General features: G+C 35.9%; 1 protein-coding gene across 6 annotated transcripts in view; it reads left to right on the forward strand.

The window, feature by feature from the left end:
* RAPH1 (Ras association (RalGDS/AF-6) and pleckstrin homology domains 1) overlaps positions 1 to 19,214 on the forward strand; it is a 112,494-nt gene that overhangs the window by 64,081 nt on the left and 29,199 nt on the right. For 3 of the 6 annotated variants that reach the window (XM_036754417.1, XM_036754416.1, XM_036754418.1), the window contains exons 6-10: positions 49 to 123; positions 7,527 to 7,604; positions 9,711 to 9,870; positions 16,295 to 16,416; positions 17,929 to 17,994. In XM_036754417.1, coding sequence (XP_036610312.1) covers positions 49 to 123; positions 7,527 to 7,604; positions 9,711 to 9,870; positions 16,295 to 16,416; positions 17,929 to 17,994 — 501 coding nt within the window. The remainder of the gene's footprint in view (positions 1 to 48; positions 124 to 7,526; positions 7,605 to 9,710; positions 9,871 to 16,294; positions 16,417 to 17,928; positions 17,995 to 19,214) is intronic. The other 3 variants (XM_036754414.1, XM_036754413.1, XM_036754415.1) reach the window with 1 other exon arrangement.

Here is a 19,214-nt window from a genome sequence, read left to right on the forward strand (position 1 = left end):
AAGCCTACACTGACTCCTTTTGCCTTTTTTTCTCTCCTTCTGCACAAGCACTCCTATCTGGACAGGGAAACCTCCCTCCTTCTGAGAAACATTGCAGGAAAACCTTCTCATTTGCTGACCAAGGTGATGCTTCTTCTTTCTGCCTGCATGTGACTGTTGCTTTGAGGGAGGATACAGTTCCCATAATCTGGATGTGCTCCTAGATGGTTGCTTTCTTGTTGTAGCACCTTTGGCTGTAGTAAATTGACTTTTTCTCCAGTTGAAGGCAATTACTTGATATTAATAACTCTTGGTTAGAAAGAAGATTCTTTAAGAAATTATCTAAAATCCTCTAATAACTTTTCACTCAGCTTTCTAATATTCATAATGGCTGGCATTTATTCCATGTGTATTGTAACAAAGAATAATGTCTTTAAAAGCTTTTTGGTTTTTTAGCACCCTTTCCAATATAATAGTTTTATTCCTTTGAAGTCTAATGTATGTTGTACTGTATAAGTAGTTAATTTTCATTTGTCTTTTGGTGGGATTATCCCTACAACTTTTTTTCTGTGGCAGATCTTGCTTTCAAATTCTTATTTCTATCATTACCAATACTACTTCTGTTTTTTACTTAAAATCTTGATTTACTTTAGCCAAACATGAGGTAGAAGGAAAGTCCGTAACATTTTATTACTTAATTCTACATCCTCAAGAATATATAAACCTACAACTTGTTTGACCTAAGCTGGATTTCCTTTAGACCGGTGTTTTGCCTCTTTCTGAGTGGTAATTTCTGTTTCCATCACTGAATTAGGAACTGGACAACCTTACTATGTAACTTCAGTTTTTGGTTTAAAATATCGTGAATTCCCCAGAAAATAGGTAAATTGTACTCTCTAAATATACAGTTATTTAGAAATCAAATAATTTTTTTAAAGTTATGTGCCATTTTGGATTTGGACACAACTGATCCCTGTGTTTGAGAATTCACTGTATTTGATATTATACTTAGCTGCAGTTAGCCACTTAGAATATACTTCAGCAGCATTTCTTAGATATACATTTTAAGCACTTGTATTAAGATTGATTAATGTAAGTATTAAAAACATTTCTGTAAACTGTAATGTATTTATGAGACCTCTACCAGGAACTCATACACAACTATAGAACATGGTGTGGTAGTGATGATGATAATGATTATAAAAATGATGTTTGTAAAGATGATGTTGAAGCAGTGTAAGATCCCAAAATACCTTTTAAATAATCAGAAATCAAATTATGGTCAATATAATTTTAGGATTTCAGGGAAAAGTTTTATATTATAATTTTTAATGGGGTAGATTAGATCTATGGTATGTATGACAACTTCTCAACCCAGATCTCCCTGATTATACTGTTTTTAATTGTTAATAATTATTCAAATGCCAGTCCTTCCTGATTTTTCAAAATAAGCTCATTTTTACATTAAGAATGAATTGTCCATCTAACTATATATAATTCATTATTCAATTCAGTTATGTCTGGCTCTTCGTGACCCCATTTAGGATTTTTTTGGCAATGATACTGGAGTAGTTTGTCATTTCCTTCTCTAGTTCATTTTAAAGATGAGGAAACTGAGGCAGAGTTAAGTGACTTGCCCACGGTCACACAGCTAGTAAGGGTCAAAGGCCAGATTTGAACTCAGTGAGTCTTCCTCATTCCAGGCCCAGCACTCTATCCACTTCACCACCTATATCTGCTTCACCACCTAGCTGCCCATAACTCACCTCTCCCACCTCCCTTTTTCCTTCTCTTCCCTCCCCTCCCCTCCACTTCCCTCTCTTCTCTCCTCTCCTTACCTAAGGGTGCTTTGCCCAAAGGAAGGTACATTTCAATGGCTGAAGGCTGCCTCCTTAACTTTGCTTTTACTGGCTAGATTTCTTTCACAAAAGCCAAGCCTTTAAACCCAGCTCACTCTGGAGCTTATAGATTGTACAATAGGTCCCTGCCCTCCTAGCACTGAGTGAAAGTAAATACTAAATAGTAACTGTTTCTCTTTTGGGCAGGAACCCTGAGGGTCTTCCCTTCCCAGTTTGATGGGTTTTTTTTTTTTTGAGTTTTTGATTAAAGGTCCCATACCTTGATTAACTTCTTAAAGAGGTCTGTTCACTGAATGGGCATTACCTCACTCAAAATGGGAACCTGAAAGGGCCCCGGTCTCCTAAGGCATCCTGTGCCTTCTCCAGTCATCCCGGTGAGTATCAGGCCGCTGATCCTAGATGGCTCTGGAGCAGAAAGTGAGCCTGGTGACCTTGCACAGCCCTCCCCCACTCAAATCCAAGTCAACTGCAAGTCATGTCGTCGTTTCCCTGATGTCAGGGGCTGCTTCCAGAACGAAGGACAAACACAATACAAGCCCATAACTCATTATAACCCCTTTTTATTCTGGCTAAGGTTTAATAAAACTAATGCTTAAACAATCTAAGAAGGCATGGCTGGTAAGGAGAGAGCTGGTGAGTGCCCTGAAATTTCAGTAGTGAAGTCAAGCAGGCTTAGAGCCAGAACAGTTGAATCATTTTACTCACCTAGAAACTGAATTGTTTTCTGCTACCATTGGACCGGTTCACAGCTCCACCGAAAACAGTGGTGTTTCTGTCATCCCGTGGACCTTCAAACTTGAATCATTTAAGTTTCTTTTAATCATGTTTTCTAGCTTGTTGAGTGTAGATTAAAGTCTCAAGAATTGTTTTAATTTGAGTTTCTCTTATTATCAGTGAGTTGGTGCATTTTTTCCAGTAGTTGCTGATAGTTTCCATTTCTTTTGAAAATTTAACCACAGTATATTTATTTTTGCAATCAATCCACAAGCATTTATTAAGTGATTAAGTGCTAGGATACAAAAAAAAAAGACAATGAGCTGTTATCTCCAAGATTTTTAATGTTGAAATTCCACTCTCCTTCCACAGTCTCCTACGCTTATACCCCTGCCCTTATTGTAACTCAGGTTTCCTTAATCCATCCCTCTTCTTCCCATTCTTGTCCTCAAGGTGTTCTACCTTAATGCCACTAGCCACTGTGCTACAACCTCTTGCCCCTAGACTTTCTGCCTGCTTTTTCATCATTATAAAACTCTTGAGAATGATCTATACACATAGAACTCTATCATACAGTACAGTTGTTCAGTTTGGGGCTTTCTTGGCAAAGATACCAAAGTGGTTTGCCACATTTTCCACATGAACAATAGATGAAAATATTAGGAAGGAAAAAGCGAGCTATTGCAAACTATTTTCTAGAGCAGATCACACCTGTATCGTCACACAATTTAACTAAAATTAACTCACAGGTGCAGACAACATAGGATGCTAATGTGTTTTTTGTTGTTCGCTTCTCCCTCCCCCAAAGCATTTGATTCTATGATACTGTTACCTTTAGTAGTTAATACAGAGAGTAGATTTACAATAACAGATACCTCTGCCCAGATTGAACAGTATTAACAGCCACCAAGTACCCCCTATTACTGTTCTTTTTTTATAGTGCTACCACTAACAAATTACCACTAGTTCTAAGTTGCAGAAATAGTTAATTCTGAGGAATAACCTTTGAAAATGCAGTGCTGGTCATTTTCCTTATCAGGAATAGCAGTGCCCTCCATCTGTATTGTCATGATACTGATCAGCAGAGAAAAACAATAACGTCCGTTAACAATAATAATGTTGTTTAGTTGTTTCAGTTGTGTCCAACTTTTTTGTTACCCATTTGAGGTTTTCTTGGCAAAGATTCTGGAGTGGTTTGCTGTTTCCTTCTCCAGCTTGTTTTACAGATGAGGAAACTGAGGCAAACTGGTCTAAATGACTTGCCCAGGGTCATACAACTACTAAATGTCTGAGGCCAGATTTAAAGTCAAGAAAATGAGAGACTTCCTGACTCCAGATCTGGCTCTGTGTGCTCTATAGCACCACCTAGCTGCAGTACTAATAATAGCTCACGTTTATGTAGCACTTTAAGTTTTGCATAGTGCTTTACAAATATTATTTCATTTTATCCTTTTCACAACGTCGGGAGGTAGGTGCTGTTATGATCGCATTTTACATTTGAAAAAACTGAGGCAGAAAGAGATTGTGAATTGTCCAGGGTTACACCACTATTAAATGATGGAGACTGAATTTGAACACGGGTCTTCCTGATTCCTGGTCTAGCATTCTATGCACTGTAGCCAGCCACTGTTGGATCTGTGGATGTGTTCTTGATTCTGTCACCCTCTGACCCAGGATGCCATTATCATGTTAGCACCTTATCTTTTATCAGTGAGTGACTGAAAAAAGATATTAGTCCAAGAAATGGTCATTCTAGGCCTTCTTCTTTTCCTCTGCTTTAGGGAAGGTATTCAAACTACTACTGCATGGCTCAGTCTCATAAACTTTTCTCATTGTGAATATCCTGTCTTTGAATTCTCCTTAACGGCCGTAAGGATTGTGACATTTAATTTCAGATGGTGGGCAGTCAGTGAGGCATGTGACTGCTTTGGGAAGTTGATATAAACTAGTTTTCATGAAACCTTGAGGCGTATTAATTCGCCTCTCTGATTTTGGTCTGATTTGTTCTTGGGTTAATGATCTCTAGAATTAGTGATCTCAGACTTTCTGTTTCTATTTCCTTTAGCTATTGCTGCTTTTTTTTCTCAGAGTTTTATACAGAAAAGAAAATTCTACAGAGCTTTGCAGCATTTTTTATCTACAGCATTGACTTTCTTATAATCAAGAGATTTCCACTCAGTTTTTGTCCTTAATGCAAATTGGAGGAACTTGGTTTTTGATGGTCTTTGATAGCTATGAAAGGAATTTTTCAGGAGACAATGGTTTGCTTTTTTCCTTTCAGTAAAGAAAAGAAGGTGAGGTTATTTTTGTCTGTTTAACTGTTATTTACGCTTAGGCAGACCAAAAGTATGAAATGAGAGGAACTGAGACAAAGTCCAGAGAGATTTCAGAACCTACTATGTGGTGGTGGTGGTGGTGGTGGTGGTGATGGTGGTGCTGCAGCTGCTTTTGCTGCTATTATTTTTCCCTGGGGTTTGGGGAGACACGTTGTCAATAAAAAGATATTGAAAAAATCAAGACAAATTAGGGAAGCCTAGATTTAGAGCTAGAAGGAATCAGGTAGTTCAAGCCTCTCATTTTACAAATGAGGAAAATTACAAATGAGGAAAAGTCCCAGAAAAGAGGAATGAGGTGGCCAAAAGCCACACCAGTGGTAACTGGGCTAATTGGTAGACTAGCCAGGATTCAAACCCAGTTCTTGGAACTCAGGAGCAAGCCCTTTTTGAAACCCAGGAAGGCAGCCTGATTTACCTAGGGTCTTATGTACCTAATAGACAGCAGTTGGAATTTGAGCCAGTGGTCTCTGGTCTCAAATCAGTCCTTTTTCTTTACCATGCTTTAGAAATAACCAAACATAGATTGTCATGGCTTTTGTAAAAAAAAAAAAAAAATTGTCAGCACTTCTAAGTATTCTGAGCGAAACTCATCATCAGTGAGTATTTGCTAACCAGTCTTTTGGTACTGTGTTGTATTAAGTGTCTTCTTATCCTTTTTATGAAATAAGAAAAAATTTGTATGATGAAATCTTTTCCCTTTTCCTATGTGAAGTTGTCTTGTTCAATTTCCAAAGGCAAGAAACATTCTTATAACCTAATAGCTCTAGGCAAAATGTGCCCTCTAAAACAGGAAGTATTTTTAAACACATTGTTTGAGAAACACAGAAACTAACTAACCCAAAGATTTCATATAAACATTTTCATATGTAGTTTTGCTCCATTGTTGAAGTTGAATTTTAAATATCTTCCATTAAAATATACAATGAAGCATCAGCTATGTTCTACTGATTTATTTGGATGAATGAATCAATCTTTTCATTAAATGAGCACACCTTTACAAAATAAATCAATCTTATCTTACCCCTTAGCACCTTCAAAATAAAGTGCCCTGTTCTTTGCCTGCCTGGGTTTTCAGATAGTATTTCAGGCTGGAGCTTTATGCTTTTGTTAATTTACCAGCTTCTTTTCAAGGATCGGATTCCAGGTGAACAAGCCCACTGCTCTCCCTAGTCTACTTGTTTTACTCACACCTTCTAACAGAGTAGTAAACACAAAGCATGAAACAAGGGAGGCAGCCTAGAGTGCAGCATGATGCAGGTAAAGAAGCCGAGGAGCTTCTCTCAAGGAGTTAGGTAGTTTCAGTTACAGCGAAATCTTGTGCAAAGGCATGAGACAGCTCTATTAGACGTAGCAGACTTTCATTGCCCTGATATTTATGAATTGTTTTTCGAGCCAAGTACTTTAATAGAAACTTTCTTTAACCACTGTTCCGAAGGACTTAGCAATGCTGACTGTAATCTAGGCTGCATTTGGGACAGGGGTCGACTGGAAATTAGAAGGGAGGTAAGTGGAAAGGAACCGGTGGAATTGAAAAGTTTGGGCTTTGTTCCTCTTAAATCCTACATTAAGTAATAAAATTAAAGTTTTTCTTTAGACGCTTCACCTATGTGATACCTTAGAAAATTTTAAAATCGTCCTTTACTAGCAAAGCTTTTACTTTTTGAGGAGATTACTGCTACAGTTTTCATATGGCCTATTCTTGGAAATTACAGGTAAGTATGTGGATGTTATCGTATAAAATGTTCTTTGTGGAAAACTAGAAACATGTTTAAACTATATATTTAATTCTTGGTCATTTTAATCTAATGTTTTGGGAACTTCTTAGACATACTTATGTAAGAAGTTCCCAAAAAACCAAATCGAGTATATTGGAAATTCTTTTACAATTAACTTTTTTTTTTTAAATACAGCAAAGTCTGAATATAGATCAACCTGAATTTACTAACATGAAGTACAACTGACTGTCTTAGAAGGTTAAGAACTTGGAAAGCAGGGGAAAACCTAGGTTCTGTTTTTATGTAACAGAATATACTTATATTTGTATTCTCTTTAGAATGAAAATATGCCTGTATTGTAGTTTTCATACTAATAAAAAAGACAGACATTACTTTTTCCTAGAAATATAATTTCTTGGGAATGTTGTTGCAATATAACTGAAAAAAGTTAGCTAAGTTCAGCCATTCTCCTTTGCAGAGAGTTTAAATTTAGAGAGGTTGCATTAAGGGCAAAGATTTGTCAGCAAACAAAATCAAAACTGTGCTTTAGCTTATAATATGTTGTGTCCATATGTTCCCCCATAATTAAACTATGTGGTCCTCATATTTTGATAGAATCAAGTTTAGTATAATCTTAGAATATATAAACTTAACCACCATACTACAGAACTAAATCATTTTGGTGACTGAACCTAGTCTGTTGGGCATGATAGATTTTGTGAAAAGCTATCTTCTATAAATAACCATCCATATTTTCATTTTTTTTTTCAAAATATATATCCTGTACATTTAAGCATGGGGAAATTGTATGCTTCTAAAAATTCATCCCCCAAACTAACCCTAAGCATTTTTTGAAGCTTAAATTTCAAAATATGTGCTAATCCTCTGGCCATTTGTTTATCTCAATGGTCTTGTGTTGACAGGAAGAACAAGCAGCCAAAGTGAAGGCAGAAAAGATCCGAGTGGCCCTGGAGAAGATTAAAGAAGCCCAAGTGAAGAAGGTGGCTTGGAGTTTTATTAATTTACAAAATGTCTACCGTGACATAATGGATTTTGGGGTTATCTTATTAAAGAAAACAAGTTTAAAGTATTTCTGAAATAAATATTGCTTGAGACCAGCCTAATCTTATAGAATAGCAGCCTGGTTCATAATTTCAGCCTTGTGTGCTTTAGTACAATCCTTGTAGGTAACAATCAGATAGTACACCTGTAGGATTGTTGACGATTCAATTCAGTAAACATATATTAAGCACCTACTTTGTGCCAGACACTGTGCTAGGCACTGGAACAACAAGCAAATTAAAACTATTTCTAAGGGACTACAAAATACTTGTTTCTATATTTAATTTTTTAAAAATTGCTCATATATATAACATTATATACATGTGTATGCTTTTTAAAATATTGTGGGGGTTTTCAGTCCTTATTTAGTTTCTCCATATTGTTTTAGATAATTTTCCACAGTGCCAGTTCTAATATAACCTTTAAATATTTTACTGCTTATTTCAGACCAGACTTTATTTAGAGTCATTTTTTTCCCCTTCTCTTGTAAAGAAAATAGAGCCCAATGAAAATTTCAGAAGGAAGCCATTTTAATTGTATGTTTGTGAACTGTATGTCAGAATGACATAGAAATAGAAATGTGTTCAGCCGGCCAGGGGAGTAGAAGCTGTAGCAGGGTCCGTCTACAAAGCTGAAAGGCCTAGTGAGCCTAGCTAAGGGCAGGAGGCGTCTCAGAAGAGAAGGTAATAAATATTCTGGGCAACAGCAATGTGTAAACTATTAACTAAAGCATTAGTTATGCTTAGACCGATGCAGTCACAGACCCTTTGAAGTAATGGATGTTAATTAGCTTGGTTGAGGGGGGTGAGAGGAACTTCTCAAACCACTTATTACATTAGCCCATTTGGAACTCTTAAAAGACTTGCTAAATTTAAGTAATTGATTAGGTATTTATGCCTTGCAGGTGGTAATGGCCAACAAATGTTTCATGTGTACCAGTGCCTCTGTCATTCTTTTCTTCTGATTGCTGAAGATCACTAAGCAAAGATAACAGAAGCATATGCTTGTACCAGTTCACTTGATGACATTTAGGCACATGTTACTTTTCTTGGTTAAAACTTTTAATACGTCTTTCTAGTTATTGCAACATTCAGCAAACTTTACAAAGTCCCTGCAATATGTACAGTAGTGTGCTCGATACTGGAGATAGAAAGAGTCCTTAAGGAACTGACGTGTTTGGGAGGTAAAACCTGTACTACAAAGATAAGTATAGACAAACCCATGCAAAGGGAAAGAGCATCACAGTGGGGCAGCTCAAGGAACACTGGTCCGAGGAGGTCGCCCCAAGTTGAGCCTTGAAGATAAGAATTCCAAGGGGCCGAGTTGGAGGAGGAAGTACACTCCAGGCATCTGGGACACTTTGTGGAAATGTATGGATAGATTTAGGAATAAAATGGCTAGGAGTTCAGTTTGATTAGAACATGGAATGCATGAAGACCACTTTCTTAATTTTCAAACAAAACATGTCCTTTAATTCAAGAATACAAGTACTGTAAGAATCTATTTTATTTTAAGATTTTTACCCTACATTGTTTTGAACTCTGTGTCCTTTTTTCTTTGTATAGAAAAGGCCTGCCATGTTTTTTTCACTCTTTTCCCCCTCCAAGAAACAACAAAAATTGATCATTCCTTCAGTTTAGTCGATCCCAGCCAGATGTTAGGAGGCCAGTAAAGTAAAAGGATGATAAAGGTTGTTGTTGATGATATTTTAAGAGTTTTTCTTCCCTTTTTAAGAAGCAGCCTGGTATAGTTGAAAGAATGCTGGTCACAAGGCTTCCAGCCCTTGCCCCACAGTTGGAATTTTGGCTAAGGCTCATTGAACCCTCAGCTTCCTCATCTACAAAACAGGAATAATAAAACATCTTAGGATTACTATAAAGCTCAAATGAGATTGTATAAGTATGTATATTTACTTTATATGAATTGAACATAGCTTTTCAACAAGTTTAATTTTTATTTAGATATTACTACTAGTATAGAATGACTTGGAAAAAATGACTTTCAAAATGTTTTTTGTTTTTTAACTTTTTTCTTATCTGTTACAGCTTGTAATTAGAGTCCACATGTCTGATGACAGCTCTAAAACAATGATGGTAGATGAGAGGCAGACGGTGAGACAAGTGTTGGATAATCTGATGGACAAGTCACACTGTGGCTATAGCTTAGACTGGTCACTAGTAGAAACCATCTCTGAATTACAAATGGGTTAGTAATTTTGTTGTACCAGTCTTTTATGTCTCTGTAAGATCATTTGTCTTACTCACTATAAAAGCATACTTTAAAAATCCTATTTATTGTTATAAATTTAGTTGCAGTTTTTTCATAATTTGGATTTTTCCCCTATGTTTATAGCATCTGATTTGTCTGGTTGTTGTTTAGATTATAATGTAATATAAGATTATAATCTGTACCTTTTCATTTGTGTCTTTGCTTTATTGTGGACAGAGAACAAAGCATGAAAAATACTGCATTTTTTTTGGAATTTTATACAATCGACTAATCATTTTATCCTACCACAGCTATGCTTATGTTGCTTATATTTGATTTTTCAGAGAAATGGAAAACCTCTTAAGCATTTTAGATAGTGTTAGACAATGGTTTTAGACAATTTGACTAAATTTCCTATGATCTATAAGTTTCACATAGGAGCCTTTTATTGTTAAATTTATCACTGAGTACAAAAAGGGCCTTATATCAAAACTGTTTTTGTACTAATTGTAATTTTAGATTTCTAAAATATCTTGAAGCCATTATGGCATACATTTAATTTCACCTCACTTTTTGTTATCTTAACTGATTTATTTCTGTTGTATCTAAGTATTGTGTTCTTAAATTTTTCACCTCTCTCTAAAAATATTAAAGATAATTTTCCTCAAATAAATAATCTAAGTTCAGAGATTCATCAACATCTTTGAAATTTATCTGGGTAATATTGTCTCACATTTGAACCTTACATAGTTGACCTCATAGAAGTTCATCTAAAATTAAATGATCGTCCTAAGAATATTGCAGTAACATAGCAAGGTATTCCTGTACATCTACATGTATATAGACGTGACATCCCCAGATTCCTCTTACTTCTTTTATGTGGTTCAAAAAAGGGATACAAATAACGTTTTTCAATCAAATATAACATGTATATTTTTAAATTATTTAGTATACTTATGTCACTATGATTTTTCATTTTCTAGTTTTAATTTTCCCAAATGTAGAACAGGGATTGTACTGGTCAACAGTAATAATAGTACCACTTTTTATTTGTTCAGTGTTTTTTCACTTTCCAGGGAGCTTTCATATACATTATTTTATCTGTTCTCAAAACAACCCTGTAAGAAGACAGGTATAGTTTGATCAAAGAGAGAGAAATGAGGACCAAATTCATGTATAATAGTGAATTGACAATTGGGAGGTAATAGAACAGAAACTAGAACCTGGATTTCCTGATTTCCTACTCCAGTATTATTTCTGTGTCAAAGTGATTCTAAGTTCAGTAGTTAATTATTTTAAACTTGCTTTTAAGCCTGAATACTGTGTGGTATCAAATCATTTTAAATAAGACTTGATTTGGGACTACAAGTCACCTGAAAATTTGAAAAACAAACTTAATAACAGGTTCCCCTTTTTTTTTCCACTAGCATAAATAAAAATTTATAGCAGGTTAATAACCCCATGAATCCTTTGAAAAACATTTTAATTTTAGTGAGAGACATTTAGAAGTTACTATTAGTATGTTTTAAATCACATATGGGAAAATTAATAGTTTTAAGAATATGTTAATAATATTCAAAATAATTCATTATGTACAAATAAAACTATAAAATGTGTGGATGAAATGTAAATAAACGTGCTCACCAGATACCAGTGTATTTTCAAAAGAGAGCATCCCTTTGGAAGGTGGGTGTTTAAGACAAAAGCAGTTTCAAGCTTAATATAAGGAAAAAATCTTCTAACAATTGGATCTTCCAAAAACTGAAATGGACTGTCTCTGGAGGTAGTAAGCTCTTGGCTACAGATGTATTCAAACAGAGACGACATGTTAGAAATATATGGCTGAACATGGTCGTGCATACTTGTCTATTGCAAGGCTGAGGCTGGTGGGTCTCTTAAATTTGGAAGTTCTGAGCCACAGTGAGGCTAAAGTTGATTGGATGTCCTTATAAGTTCAGCACCAATATGGTAACTTCTTGGAAGTAGGGAAGTCACAAAGCCAGTTAAAGCTTCCATGCCAATAAGCAGCAGACTGACCCTCCAAAAAGCCCCTTCACTTGTATCCTGTATAAGATAGGAGGCCCCAAAACAAAATGAAAACAAAAAACATGAATGGTTATATAAAGGATTGCTGCAGTAGTTGGCAGTATGGGTTAGTGATACCCAAGGTAACCTCCAATTCTCATGATACATGATTTTATAAAACATTTTACTCTAGAAAACTACTGTGCTTTTACTACCAAAAGATTTAGATAAATTCATGGATAATAGATCCATAATGGTTTGCCTGCAGAAAATATAAATGATTTGAGCACATTTCTAGTCTATGAAGTTGATATCAGAGTAGAAAACTATCTTTGTAGAACATATCTCTGTTTCCATAAGAAAATAGATGGGTATGGCACAGTAGGGCAATTCTCATATTCTTAGCACTTTAAAATTCTGAAAGATTTGAGATTTCACCAGTGGATTGATGTGTTCTGTAGATATAAATTACACCCCTTTCAACGTTTCAAGAATTAATTTGGCCAAAACATTCATTACCTAGTGACCACCAGTCCTCTTGTGATAAGACTTTTAGTATATATAAATGAGTGGATCTTCTTGACACATAGTTCTTCAGGCTCATATGAAGAGCCTTTCCTGCTCATGTTCCATTAGCATAGCTCTTGAAAACCTGAGCAGGACTATAGGTATTCCACAAAGTAGCAGCAGACTAGGAAGGAAAATGCCTACTCTTCATATTCGTCATGGCCATGAGAGCTAGGGAGAATGAGAGAAATGTCCTCCAGTATATGTTATACTGAAAAGAGTACCTGGGTACAAATCCTAGGTCTGCCATTCACTTGGAGTCTCCAAGACCCAGGTTTAAATCCTGTCTCGGACATTTCCTAGCATTGTGGCACTAGGCAAATCACTTAACCTGTCAGTGTTAATTTCCTCAGCAATAAAATGGAGATGGTACTAGCACCTACCTTACATGGTAGCTGTGAGAATGAAGTAAAATAACATGAAACATGAAACAAAATAATATATAAGATAGCTTTGCAAACTATAAAACACTATATAAAAATTATTGTTGGTATTCCTGTGTGACCATGGGCAAGTCACTGCCTCTCTTTTGGCCTTAGTTTCCACACCTGTAAAGGGAACTGGACTAGATGACCTCCAGTGTCCCTTCTAGTTCGTAATCTATCATCTAATGATGACAGTTTTAATGGAGGAAGTCCTTAATATGGTACCGAAGAATAAAATCTCTTACCAGAAACTACTTTAGCTTCTCTAAGAGTGTAATCTAAGTCCAGTGTAAATGACAGTGTATAGAGCTCTGGACTTGGGAGTCAGGAAGACCTGAGTTTAGGAGCTGCCTCAGACACTAACTTAACTGTGTGAACCTATGGGAGTTAGTTAGCCTTTCTCTGCCTCTTTTACTTCATCTATAAAATGGGCATAAATAATAGCAACTGCTTCACAGGATTGTTCTGGGAGTTCAAGTGTGATCATTTAAAGTGTTTTACAGACTTTTAAATACTATGCAAATATTAGCTATTATTGTTATTATTATAGCCCCTGAATCAAGAAATATTCCAAAATAAATACTCACTTTCTAGGAAACTAATCTTAAGTTTTTCCCTCCAGAGCTTTTTACCCTCCAGTGTTCCCTTACTTTTTTATTTAAATAGTGCTTTTAAAGTTGCTAGTAACTACTGATTTTTTCTTTGTACCTTTGGAAATTAGTTTAGGTAAGGGAATCTGATTAGCCTCTTTTTTCCCTCTGTATAGGTGGTGGTGAGTATTGAGTGTTGTTAAAAGTCAGTGCTATAATTTACTAATTTTCTAGTTATAGATCAATTGGTCAGTAATTTTTAAAGCACCTTTCAAGGCTAAGCACTGGGAATAGATACAAAAACGAAAATGAAACAGCCCCTGCCTTCAAGGAGTTGATATTCTATCAAGGAAGATAACATGTAATTGTCTAAGTATATAGAAGTAAATGCAAAGTAATTGGGGTGGAATGAAGGATCAGGAATAGCCTTATGTACAATATGCTGCTTGACATGAATTTGGAATGAAACTAGTGATTCTAAAAGGCAAAAGTGATGAGGGAATGCATTTGAATTGGTGTCCTACTTAAATCCAAAATCATATGAAATAAGTTGTTATTTAAAATGGCAACACTAGTGCCTCTGTTACATATTTTGATGTCCTTATGGTAATATTAATACTAATACACCTTTGTTGATCCAGAAACGAAGGTGCTATTGAAAATGAAAATATAGGTTCTGCCTCTAGAAGGAATAACAAATTAAATATTCTTACCCCATACACAAACCAGCTTTTAATTTGGAAAGGTTTTTCAAATAGCCTTTTTTCCTGACCTTTTATCTTCCATCTTACCTATCTGTCTATCCTTCAGCTACTTTATCATACTATTGTTTATTTAATAAAATTTCTTTGTTTCCTTTTTTCCAAGCTAAAAAAACTCATCTTGGGAGATTATCTCAACACTATAGGAATTGGCTGCCTATTAACCATGTATGATGATTTATTTCATTAAAGTGGCAATAGTTGCTACAACCACAGTATACTATAGTGGTTTTATATTATTTATGCTGTCACTGCCACCACAAAATTTTAATGAAAATTGTATTTTGTGTCAGTATGTTTTAAGGGGAGGAGTACCCAACTGACAAAAGTCTCTTAAGAGTTAGGATAAGATGCCTTTTCATTATTCATAGCTATTCATTTGTCCATAGTGTTTGATAGCCTGATTATGTCTCAATATGTAGCACCTATTGTTTCTGTAACTTAAAGTTAGGAACATTATTTGGTTTAGCTTAAGAACTGGTGTTTTGAAAATAGGCTTAAAATCCATCTTAATTTCACATTCCCGTATTAAGGTTATAATGAATCTAAGGCTACAACGAGTGCTTCATCTAAAATTAAGCTACCCTTATTTTATATAGTAATTCAAATTCATTTAATAAGTTGTTGACTATTCTTATGTCTCATTCTCTATCAGCCAAACATCATCCTCCTCGATACTGGCTCCTTCTGGATTCCCTGTTTCTTTATTGGGCACCAGTCACCTAAGTGGTTTTGCCTTTTTCACTTTCCTTCACTCTTATCCTTTGCCAAATCTTAGGAGTGTAGAGCTAGAAAAACCTTTCACTGTAGAAACTGGTTTAGTCCAGAGATGAGGAAACTCAAGTTTGAAAAGATTCAAACTAGGGCCCCTGAGTCCAAATCCAGCACTCTTTCCACTGCACTGCATTGCCCTACCAAGTACGCAGAGACAACTAATTTATCTTCATCATGAACATCTCTGTGAACACATCACATTCCTACAAAAACAAAACCTTCCCCGCTGTTTACCAAGTAAAACTCAAGCTCTTTAGCTTAATACACAAAGATTCCTGATAATCTGTTTCCAGCCTGTTTCCCCTCCAGTATCTACCACAGTGACTTGCATATAGCATAAGTTAAATATTTGTTGAATGATTTCTCCACGTCTCGAATCTCAGAGTTGAAAGGAAGCTAAGTACTCATTTAGTCCATCGTTGTAGTAATCAATAATAACTGAGGAAACAGTCAGACCTATATAATTTATTATCAATAGATATTATAAGCAGTTCATTAGACTCCCCAGTCCTACCAAAGACCCTGAATACAGAATGAACCAAATTTTATGTATTAAAGACAACCAGTTAATTAAAAGAAAACAATTAACCAGGATACATTATTAGCCTAATTTCTAGTTGGAGGAAAGATTAGGGACTTTCCAAGTTGGCAGGGTGAGAGCAAACAGGTATATATCCCTGAAATCAGAAATCCCAAGTGTCTGTGTTCAATTAAAAGAAAATAGAAACAGTAACTGATTAACCAGAACAGGCCCAGTTTTTAGATAAGACATATGGGTTGCTTGTGATGCATGATTGTGCGAAAACTCTTTGCATCAGTCTTTGGATCTGACTGGGTGTCTGGTCAGCATAACCTAGGTCCTTAGTTAAGAGTCTCTCAGTAACAGAGGTGGTGCAGCTTCCCAGCCATGCAGGATAAGGTTCAAAGAATGCGATAAAGTTTTATGATAATTCCCATAATTGAATAAAGTTTTATCACAAGACAGAAATTGAACTAATTCCATAATTCAATAGAAAGGGAACTGAACTAGACCCAGAATTGAGTCATAAGATGGAGTCAGTGTGGTTCACTCGATTCCCACAGTGTTTATTTTAAGTTTTCCTCTCCTCCTTTGTTTAAGGGGTTATTTAAGCCATGTAAGGCTGCTGGATACATTAGCTCAGATCATGTCACCCCCTACCCAGAGGTCTTCAATGAGTCATAGACTATAGCGTAGAATAATCTAATTCTGAGATTGTTATAGCAATGAGGTACTAATAAAACGTTGTCATTTGGGCAGAGAGAATCTTTGAAGATCATGAAAACTTAGTTGAAAATCTTCTAAACTGGACAAGAGATAGTCAAAACAAGCTTATCTTTGTGGAACGTATAGAAAAATATGCACTTTTCAAAAATCCCCAGGTAAGCCCGAAAAATCTTGTAAGATTGAAATATAGTTTATTTGCTGTAACTAATCAAGTAACCGTTTTGGAAGATGGACAACTTGATGACAATTGTAGAGCAATATAGCATGACTTGCTTTCTGGCCTGTGTGGATACCCTAAGGATCAAAACACTAGCCTTCAAAAGTGATAAGTGCTTATCCACATCAAAGGGTGACAAAAGAACAGGTGAACAGCCTCTGGGCTTGAACAGCTTTCCTTAGTTCTTCCCCCAGAAATGGCTTATAAATTAACATCTCTGTCTGTTGAATGCTCATTGGATGACCCAGCTATGCACCTGATTTTTCAGGGAAATGATGTTAAATTCTCCTTGAGCACTGTGGCTTTTGGGGTCCTTCACCTGATATATATATATACTATGTTCATTTTCTGTTCTTTTTGTTGAAGAATTGTGTCACTTTGGTTGTAGTTTCTTTGAACCTTAGTTTACTCATCCATAAAAGGAGCTGCTTGAACTAAATAACCTTAAAGCTCCTTTCCTTGTCCAAATCCTATGTTTATGTTATCCATTTCAGTGTATTAACTTGATTTTAATGCTTCATAGCTGCAAATAGTAGTATTCTTCCATTGTGAGGGGGAATAGCTGTATTATAGTAGAAATAATAATGAAATTGAAGTTAAAGGGCCTGGGTTCAGATACTAGATCTGTGATGGACTAGTTGTGTGACCTTGGACAAGTCAACTAACCTCATTGGGCCTCGGCTTCTTCATCTCTTAGGAGGAAAGAAAGGTTGAGCTAGGTCACCTCCTGATTCCCTCTTAGATCTTAATCCTAAGCATATAATTGGGGTTAATGTTTCCCAATTATCAGGAAAACTTAAAGATACTGTACTTTTTAAAAATCAACTGAATAAGTAAAATTCCTGTTAATTTCCAATTTCAGTTATTCCAATTAATACTAATGAGAAATATCGGTATTAAAGGCAAATAGTATTTGTCTTAATATACAAAATACTATTAATCATGAAGTATCATTTCTACTGATTAATACTTTTATTGAATAATTGTGAAGAATGCTTATTTTGGGAAAGTAAAAACCTTTTGTTTGACTGTATATTGTTAGACTTTCACACTTCTTTAAATGCTTGAAAAGATCTGTGATTCCCATCAGCATGGGGACTGCCCCTATAGATCATGACCTTTCCATGCCTTAGTACAGAAGTCAGAAAACCGTGACCACTGAGCCAAATCTAGCCCACTCCCCAGTTTTTGTATGCTCTCAAGGCAGAAAAATTCATCACCTAGGGATCAGCCTGCTGGTGATAAGCCTTTTCAGTCTTACATAGGCTGGTCTTCTAGCAACCAAAACATAGTTCATTACCAGGTCCATATTCACCGAAAAGATTTTTTTAAAAGAGGCAATAACATGCATGTGACAAAGGAATATATAAAAATTCAGGTTTCCATCATAAACTTAGCTTCTGTTTTATTCTAGGTCCTTAAGTTTAAATGTCTTCATTGTCTCTTTCAGAACTATCTTCTGGGGAAAAAGGAAACATCTGAGATGGCAGACAGAAATAAAGAAGTACTGCTGGAGGTAGAATTGTCAATGCACTTTTAAAATGTTATTTTCAAAAGTATAACTTGAAAGGAAGGCTATTGTAAATATAGTAAATAGTAACTATGCTTTGCAACTTGAGTCATTTTTTTCTGAGTGTTTAAAAAGCCTTTTGCTAGACTAGTATCTAGGATTATTAGCAGAAATTGTGTCTTAATTGTTGAAATTTTATGTTGCAAGGATTTTTTGTATTTAACCATGGTAGTTAAAAGACAAAGAATTTTTCAATTTTGTGAACTTCCTTTACTTTTTAAGAGTAAATTTTGTTGATATCTTTGTACTTACATCACAGTCGTTTCTAGATACTCATCACGCATTCCCCTACCCTTCACCCCCACTTATTGAATCCTGCCTTGTAACCAAAGGATTTAAACAAAATCAACTCACATAGCAACCACTTCTGGCTACATATACAACATTCTGCACCAACTTTTCCACCAAAAGGAGGAGGGGAGATGTGTTCATTGATGGGGCTGCTTGGGTGCTTGTGCTTGGATGCTAATTCTAACATCACATTTCTCTTTAGCCTCTGGGTGCCTGTGCTGGGACCCCAATTCCAAAACCACATCCAGTTCTAAACTCACATCTCTCCCTAGCCTCAAAATACTGTCTCAGACAGTTCCTCTCCAGTTCAAGTGCAGCATACCTTAGCAAAAAACCTATCTTTCCTCCTGATGTTGCGGCCAGCTGCACGTATAGAATTTATTGGTCCGACTCCCTATGTACATGCTGAACTGGCCAGGTACTGGGTGATAAAGCTATTCACTACTCACTGGCCTATCATGCTAGACCCAGACATATGTATACTCCCTTATATTCTTCTGATCTAACAAGACGTTGATGGAAGCAACCTGGATATTTCCAGTCAGTCCTGACTGTTAGTTGACTTAGTGACATTTCAAGGCAAAAACCACACCCCCAGGTGGCCCCCATTGGGCTATTTCCCAGTGAACGCTGGGTAAGATACCTGAGCAGTAGATACAAAAAGTGCATGTTCCTTTTAGGACTGACCACTCCTTAACCACTCCCTAATCCCACCCCAAAACACCTAATTGACATGTTTCACCCCAGAATCTCCTATAAAAACTTTACTTGCACCCCTGCAAGGTTGCAGTTTCCCTAAGAACTCTTGCCTGCTGTAAAGTGTAACAAATCTTTGCCACCTTGACTTAAAGAATGCTTGAGATCATGAATTCGTT

This window comes from Trichosurus vulpecula, chromosome 4 (genome assembly GCF_011100635.1).
Source record: "Trichosurus vulpecula isolate mTriVul1 chromosome 4, mTriVul1.pri, whole genome shotgun sequence".
Taxonomy (NCBI): domain Eukaryota; kingdom Metazoa; phylum Chordata; class Mammalia; order Diprotodontia; family Phalangeridae; genus Trichosurus; species Trichosurus vulpecula.